The following is a 9,118-nucleotide window of genomic DNA, read 5'->3' on the forward strand; positions in this document are numbered from 1 at the left end:
CAGATCGAATCATACTATCGTTGACAAATTTTTATCTCTAGAGTCCACCATCCCTTTCCACATGACTTAAACCTCTACCTTATTTTTCATTTCACCTCTTTCTTCCACCTGGGACCTCTCAGTTCCATTATTGATATAAGCAGAGGAGCTTAAACTCTGGCTCCTCCCACAACCTCAATATGCTGTTATAGACACCTTTCCTATATATGTTTTATGTTGATTTTTGGTTCCTAACTTAGAGATCACATGATAATACATGTAATTGAAGTTAAGCTAATATAATATTTGACCCATGGTAGTAATGTTTTTGCTTGCACCTACCCTTTGTAAAACTTGAACCAATGTGTTTTATATTGTTCTATGTTGACAACAGTATATTTATTGGATGTATCACTTATTTTCTTAAAAAACCTTATTGATACAAAGAAAATTTAAAAAAACATATGTAAAGAGCTACCTATCCAACTAGCTCAAATGATCACATGTAAAGCATTCACGTGATACATTTTAATGACACAATTGGATATGAACCTGAAAGTCATGATGATGACCCCTCCATAGGTCAACAAGAATCAAAAACCGCAATTGAAGTTTATAGTGACATATCACACTTGTGAACCATTAGATTCAAAAATAACATGCAGTAAAAATAACCGTAACAACAAAACAATCTTCAATAGATAATATTGAAAGTCCTTATATAGAAGTGATCATAAAGAACATTCACTTAGTGCACCTGCTCATACACTCTCTGTTAATAATCAGAAATCTAATAATAAACTTCAATGCAAATATTGTGCTTCTTTTGAAAAAAAAAAAAAAAAAGTGCTATTTTTCCTAATCCATAGTCGGCAGGGAAAAGATTGCTGCATACTCTGGGTGTGGTTCAGGTGATCAGGATTTACTTGAGTTGTTGGCACAGCTCAGGAATCATGGTTTGTGCTGCCATAAGAGCCTAGGAAGGGCAGGTGACAACCAGGTTAACTACTTTTCCTTGGATCCGCCAGTTAATCATTCAAGCCTATGGTTTGAAAGGGCAAGTTCCCCACCTGGTAGAGCGCTCTCTACCAGGTGTGTGGGGGCATCTTGAGCTCTCCGCTATCAGGTGTCAGTTGCTCAGGTTTACAAAGCCGCTACATGGTCTTTGGTTAATACATTCACAGGGTTTTTTCCAGGTGGTTGTCAGAGCTGTGGAGAATACTCCCTTTGGCCACAGTATTTTTACAGGTGGCAGAATAGTTCCTTCTCAGGTGTCGGTTTCTGTGATTGTGTCTCCCTCCCCTCAAATGTATTGCTTTGGGATGTCCCAGATAGTAATGATTATAACCTGCTCTGTATCCTTTGATGTCGATAAAGCAAATTGGATTTTTTCTATATACTTACCAGTAAAATCAGTTTCTTGGAGTACATCACATGACACAGAGGTGCCTCCCCTCTTTCTGGGAATTTATTACTTGCTACAAAACTGAGGTACTTCCTGTATAGAAGGGTTTATATAGGGGAGGACTTCCTGTTTGATTGATCTGCTAGTTTCCATTCACCTATAATTGGTGCATAACCCTGGAAGTAATGTTTATAACTTTAAACCTGCTCTGTGTCCCTTGATGTACTCCAAGAAATGGATTTTACAGGCAAGTATGTAGATTTACCCACCTGAATGATGCTCAATAGTTTGCCAAAATGACACAATGGGCAATTGGCAATTTGATAATCTAGACCAGTGGTTCTCAACCTTTCTAGTGTCGTGACCCCTTGATAACATTTATACAGGAAAAAGAAATCTCGCGCCAAATGAATTACACTAAATTATATACTTGATATATCAAGTGACTAACTGAGTGAAGCTGCTCCCAAATAAAATCAGGTGACTGACTTGCATATATTGTATAGTGAGGTGAGGGGCGCTATATCAAAATAGTGGATGCGTGTCACAATGTGCATTTGAATAGTACACAGTGTAACTGTGTACCCAAATCTATGTGAAAAACCAAACAGATTATAGTCTAAACTCTATAAGTACAATAGTGCCAAGTGCTGTGGAAAATAAATAAAATATATAAAAAAAAAAAAAAAAAAAAAAAATGTAAAAGAATGTCCAGCAAATAAATAGTTAAGTGCAAAATGGATCCAGTGTTGTATCAAGTCCAGGTGCAAAATGCAAATAATCCAATCCCAAATCGCAGGGAAAAGTGCAAATGCTAAAGTGCTTGTGAATCTTCAAAATAGCCAAAGTGCAAGAAAGAAGTGATCCGCCTTCACCTATAGGTCACCAAAATAATAATGGATGGCTCCTTACCACACGGTGTTGACCAGATTACTTAAAATATGGTCGATCAGGCTTGTTTTAAATGAGGATCAGCAGGGTCTCATTGGATTCCAATGTCAGCGATTGCAGCAAATGGTGTACCAAGAAAGGAGAAGAGATACCACCATAGTGTAAAACCATTTAATATACAAAAGTTAAAATTACAATGCCAAATGGCCTCTTACTGTTGCTGGTGCCCGTTCCCGGCACTGAGGCTGTAGGTGGTGGGGATAGTAAGACAAGATAAGAGATGGCCGCGTCCTGGTCCACTAGCGTGCGTTCCACCGCTAGTTGTCCATCAACCAGTGAGACCGGAAGTGCGTGGCTATGCGTGTGCGCTCGGATACCGCCTCGACGTCACGTTTCAGTTAAACCGTCTTCAGGAAGCGTATCCAGCACACGCAACAGACATCTATTATATAGGTCTGTTTATCAGCCTGTGGGAGGGGCAATCGGATCATGTGACAGCCTCTGTCCCAGTTACCAAAGCTCACATATTAAACACATTATGGCTGTGCAAACTGTCTCCAATCATAAATCAATACATACATGTATCTGCTCGCTGCTTAAAATACCTGAAATGTATCTTTGAATTCTTATTTGGACGTGTTGAATTTGTTTAAAACCCTGGCATTTTTAATATGCTATGCAATGGGTCCATAGTGTTCTGTGCGCCATCTAGAGGGGTTATGTGGTATTGTGCAAAATAGCACCAGTATTCTAAATCCATCTAGATGCAGTGCGTTTTTAGTTCTCCCAGTTATATTATTATTTAATATGTGTGCCATTTGCGTAGCCTGTAAATTAGTTAAAATAGGATTGTGGGGACCCCTAACAGTAAAATAATATTTGTAGTGTGATGTCTCGCAGCAGTGACACCTATGCTGAAATCAGGAGATAGGGTCTCCTTCAGCCCCTCCCACTTCACTTTCCTCACCAGTCATCTGACTTATAGTCTCTGCCCCCCAGCCATGCCGTGAACTAAATGGCTGCAAAGAGTCTGAGTGAGCGGCCGCTGGCTTTAGGGACAGCTCAGCTGGGTGGCAGAGAAAAGGCTGGGAGATCGGTGTGGGCTTCAGAAACAGGCCAGGATTTGGTGACCCCTGGCAAATCATCATCCGACCCCCAGGTTGAGAACCACTGATCTAGACCTACTTTTAGAGATGTAGAAAAAAAAAAAGAAAGAATGATCGAAAAAATGAAATGCCAGACATCTCTAAAGGCCCATACACACGATTGGATTTTCCGAAAATAATGGTCTGACGGACATGTTTTATCTGACAATTCGTCTGTCTGTATGCTCCATCGGACAATTGTTGTCAGAATTTCTGACAACAAATGTTGACTGTGCATGCTCTCAAATTTTCCGAAAAAACATGTATTCCGTCGGATTATCCGATTGTCTGTACACAAATCTATCTGACTAAAATCCAAAGTACAAACATGCATGCTCCAAACCAATGCAAAACATCAGACAACAATAGCAGAAGTTGCCCAAAGGGTGGTGATAAAGAGCTGAAAAACCACGTGGTTTGGTGAATGTTGGCTGAAAATGTTCTGCCGTGTGTATGCAGAACAAGTTCACGGCAACGCCCTTTGGACCAAAATCCACGGAAAAGTCTGATGGAAGTCCGATCATGTGTATGAGGCTATACAGTGGATTTTTTTATGTGCACAAGGTCTTAATCTCCACGCTCTGTTTTTTGAACTTGCTATAATAGTAGCATAATAATTAATCTTTAATTGCAGAATAATAATCTTGAGCGAGCTCTGGATTGGATTTTCTCCCATCCTGAAAGTGTAGAAGAATGTGCAAATACTTCACAAGCCATAGATTCTGAGATTAATCAAAATGGAATTCTCACCAACAATGATGAAGGTCCTCAAATTAAAGATGGAAATGGAAGTAAGTATAGGCCCAGTTGGCACTTCAGGCAAGAAATGAATAGAAAGCTTGCTTCTCATATTTTGCGTTGTACTAAAGTTAACACTTTATTGATTGCATGTTCCATAAATTACTCCATACCTTTCAGTTTTTTATTTAAATTTGGGTTTGGAGCTTAAAGGAATAGGTTTGTATATTTCTGCTCATTACTTGGGAAATAAACAAAAAGAAAATGTTTTTAGAATTTTTGTAAATACATTCTCTGTAAGAAGGAAATATTGCTCCTGACAGTACATAAGTGGACGTCTGTTTAGTTTATATTGGCCCACCTCAGTAATCTGAGAGAACTACCTCAGATATTGCTATAGAGCCTCAGGTGTTCAAAATAGTTTTATTTTACAATATACAACATCAAACATTTGGATTTCTCTTCAGGAGCTGTCCAATATCATTATTATTCACATTACTTATAAAGACTGCTGACACAGTTCTGGGAATCTACGCCTGCTGTATTTGGACTTCCTGCTGCTAGGCCATACTGCAAGTCAGTGTGAAGAAAGCGGCTGTGGCTTAGGCCCAGTCGTGTTACGTCTTACATAAATCATCATTTTCTTATTAGATTACTTTCTAATGTTTACTTACAATTATACAGACCATAATTTCGTTTAATGGTTCCAGAGTTCTGCAAAAAAAATATCGCTATGAACAGGCACCCTCCTCACTAACGTTTTTTTTTACGTGATACAGATATAGTTACAAAACACAATTAATGCTAACAAACATCAAACTACTGTCAGATTTGCACTAATTAGTGATTTGACTTCTGTGGTTGATCAAAAGATAAGAATTAAAAGAGAAGTATGGGTATTCAAATATATATATATATAATATATCTATTCACCTAGGTGGATGCAGCATCTGTTCCCCACTGCCCTTATGACTGAGAACCAAACAATTAAAGACAGACGATAGCTCCATTCTCGGTCTTCATTGAGCAGAGAGCCAGTGACTGTCAGTCACCTCTCTTGACTCTGCCCCTCCAGCACTCACTGGAACGCCAGGTTGTGGAGGGGTTGGGAGTGGCTTGCTCAGGCTCTCAGCTGACTGAGAAGCCGAGCCAGCTCCTGGCCCAGACATCTCTCCCGAGCCTGGACCAGCTATGTGATGTCAGCCGACAGTGGACATTAACCTACTGTCGGCTGAATATATGTCAAAGGAGTGCAAAACTAAGTGCACTCCTGTGACCCACAGGAGAAGTAGGGCCAAAAGAGCTTTGGCCTACAACATCTTTAATGTTGTGGCCTGGTCAGTCAGGGGCAGGCTTTTAAAACCAGAATGGAGGTAAAAGAACATGAATTTGAATCATGGCAGCCACTCTCTAGCAACTTCAGAAACTGAGCATGTGTTCATCCCTTTAGGTGCTCCTAGTGATCAGGTGAGAACCATTTACTTTTCATATTTTATAGTTATGGCCTTAAAAAATACCATTTGCATTTCCTGTCCCCCAAAGGATCATGCTGTCTAATATCTCTGCTACACATACAAGGAAGCCAGTTAACCTACCTGTGTGTTATTGACTTGTGGGAGCAATATGGGCAAACGTTCCTTAGCCAATGTTACAGAAAACCATGCCAAATACAAATTGTTCAACTAATAAGCAAGTTAACCCTATTCATGACCGTTATGTGCATATATGCAGCAGCAGGGCAGGTGGGCCTTAACACCCAGACACTGCATAAATGCATCACTGTCTTTTTCTAGACTAGAGCATGCTCTATTGGTTCCCCTAAAAGTGTCACCAAGCTGTCATGGCCGCTTATTGTAAAGTATTGATGATTGTCAGCTGGCTCCCAATGACATCAGCATGGTAGAGCCAGTCACAGTGCCATCAGGATCCCTCCTATAAGCCCTGGGCATCACAGCCCATTTAAAGCACCAGCTCCTGCTAGCCAGAAGGGGTTAATCTACTTACTACATACCACATAATAAACTCTGTTCTTGAAGACCTAGTTATTTCCCTTTTGGGTGCAACTGCCTTGCCTCTCCCACAGCAGAGAACTAAAAATCAGTTTAAAATTATATGTAAGAGACATCTCAGCCTTTACTGCAACAGCCATTTTGTTTTCTAGGGCTAGTGGTTTCAGATCAGGGCTTAGATGTTGACTTTTGTCAAAAGGTAAATTTGCAAACTTTGGTAAACATGCTGTTTAGCTTGGTTAGGTTGCATGTTTTGGGAAGAGAAGAAACACGTTTGAAACCGCTTATGGAGTAAATGAAGGTACCACTTTTATATACTCTGGGGGAATGGTGAGGTTCACGTTAATATCGGTGTCAGTGCTAATGTGTGACTGTGTTCTCACAGAACTGAAAGTGAGCAGTGCCTCTGCTGCTTTAGCGTCAAACACTTTTGTAGACTACAGAATTTTCTATCCATAAGGGTTTAGGCAACATTGTGTGCAGGCCAGGGTATGTAAAATACAAGCAAGGAGCAGAGACTGACTCAAATACATTATATTTGTATAGAGGTGCTTGTTGGATGATTTACATTAACTTTTAATATATATATATTTTTTATAAAATATATCCCTTTTTATATCTGATAACCAACATATACCTTTTAGGATATGAACTCTTTGCATTCATCAGCCACGTGGGAACATCTACCATGTCTGGGCACTATGTTTGTCACATCAAAAAAGAGGGAAGGTATGTATAACATTGAAAGGACTTTTTATTTTAAAGCGTACAAACCATGTGTCTACTGTGTGTATCAGTTTTTTTTTCTTTGCTTCTAAAATGTAGAGGGGGCTTTTTAGGATATGCACAAAGACCTTGTGGGTCTGTACATGTGTATCTGTGGAAGAATCTAGTAGTTTTAAATAGAGTGGGGAAGGGTTAGACCTTTGGTCAAGTTTTTATTGCTGTCTGTGTCCCCGTTTACATCATTTATTCTCAACCAGAGTTTCGTGGAACCCTATAGTTTTTCCAAAGGCTACTAGGGGTTCCTTGAGCTGTAGCTAATTGAGCTCACATTTGATGGTTCCTGCATAGTTCTGGGGTCAATGCCACATGGCAGAGCCAACTTCATTACACCAATGATCTTTTTAGATTACTTATAGTAACCCCGTCACCTTGCACAAACCTTCAAATGCAAACATGCGCACGTGCATGTGAACAGCTATTACGCCACACGTTATTTTTTTGGGTGAACGTCCAAGTGAGAGCAATAATTATTGCTCCCTCATTTATGGTTTGCTCTAAATTGATTAGCTGTAAAGGCATTTAAATTGTCACCTGTGGATCATTTTCCACATGCACACAGGTTTGCCACATTTGGAATCTATTTACTCTACATTACCTCATCTTTTATTGTAACAAAACAATTGGAGATTGAATTGTGTTTGCATACAAAAAAAATCATTTGAGCGTATTTTTTCCTGATCTGATAAACAGCTGTGCAAATATCGTGTGACATAAAGAAATGCAACAACTATATTTATATTCTACACGACTTCTGCTTTCTTCATCCGTACCCTTGCAGTTCATTGAGAACTACAAGCTGCCTGTTGCAGTGGAGATGGGATTTCATTCAGACTCATGCGGATGAATAATGCAACTGTGTGAGCAGAGCCCTACACAGTGGATCCCCTGTCATCTGTAACAGGGGTGAGGGGGTGAGCGGGCCACCAGCTGGGCCATGTTACAGCCTAAACACAGGTGTAACATATCATGTGTATATATACGGTATGTTACACTTGTGTTTAGTGTGTAACATGTAATGTATGTGCCAGCTGCTGCCCTGCCCACCCCCTTAACCCTTCCCCTGTGAAAGAGGACAGGGGATCCTATCTATCCATCTATCTATCTATCTATCTATCTATCTATCTATCTATCTATCTATCTATCTATCTATCTATCTATCTATCTATCTATCTATCAATCTATCTAGATCAAAACACACATACAGCAAAAAAAAACTTGTAAGAGTGCAAACCCTTTCCTACTTTTATCCAAAATTTAAAAAAAGATTTGGATATACAAATACTTCACTGCATTTAAAAATGTTAATTTTCTGCCTTTTGTTTTTCAGATGGGTTATTTACAACGACCATAAGGTTACATCATCTGAGAGACCACCTAAAGACTTAGGCTATCTATACTTCTATCATAGGTTACTTGGCTAAGATTTAGGTGAGGGCTTAGGCCCATAGAAAGCCATAGACCGTTCATACCAGCTAATGCAAAGATCAACAAAAGAATGTCGGACTGCCAAAACTCCAGATGAAATCTAAAATATTTATAGTTTTATTTATAGAGGAAAAAAGATGCTTTATTACGTGTTAAACTGGAAGTTTCTACTGCTGGAAAACATAAGTTGGTTGTGCGCAATGTATAATGAATGAGTGATACCTTTTACTGTACTGCAAACATTATGAATGTTTTTCTTAGGGGCATTAATATCTGGGAATTTTTTTGTAAGAAACAAATACTGAGACCTGGTTTTACAGCACATTGAAGTTGATGTAGTAAAGGAGTAGAATGTTCTCACTGAGCCTTAAACCATCTAATTACATGCAAGGGGAATTCCTGTTATCGTCAATTCCCCTTCACATGACTGCATATTTGAAGTGAATGCATGTTCACAGGGCTAATAAAACCTTGACTCCTTTAGTAAATGAACTCTATCGCCTTCTGTTCAGCTGTAATTGTCAAGGAATGCTCAGCAGGTGGCACTGTCTTTCTGCAATTCTTCATACAGTTACAAATGCCCACAAAAGACTTTTTAAAGTTTTATCAGTATTGACTAAAGGTTCATTGGATATATCTATATCATAAATGATGTACGGCATTTTTTTTTTATATTCTAGATAGTCCTGAATCTAGAGCAATATGTATCCATGTCTTATTTTGTCACAAGGCCGCCTTTG

At 39.2% G+C, this 9,118-nt stretch overlaps 1 protein-coding gene across 2 annotated transcripts in view; it reads left to right on the plus strand.

Moving 5' to 3' along the window:
* Positions 1-8,870, plus strand: part of USP13 (ubiquitin specific peptidase 13) — a 117,949-nt gene extending 109,079 nt beyond the window's left edge. For both annotated transcript variants that reach the window (XM_040349429.1, XM_040349428.1), the window contains 3 exons: positions 4,055-4,211; positions 6,812-6,896; positions 8,281-8,870. In XM_040349429.1, the coding sequence (XP_040205363.1) occupies positions 4,055-4,211; positions 6,812-6,896; positions 8,281-8,374 (336 nt within the window). In that variant the 3' untranslated portion in view covers positions 8,375-8,870. The remainder of the gene's footprint in view (positions 1-4,054; positions 4,212-6,811; positions 6,897-8,280) is intronic.
* The last annotated feature ends 248 nt before the right edge of the window (positions 8,871-9,118 follow it).

The sequence above is a fragment of the Rana temporaria genome, chromosome 4, assembly GCF_905171775.1.
Source record: "Rana temporaria chromosome 4, aRanTem1.1, whole genome shotgun sequence".
In the NCBI taxonomy this organism is placed as follows: Eukaryota; Metazoa; Chordata; class Amphibia; order Anura; family Ranidae; genus Rana; species Rana temporaria.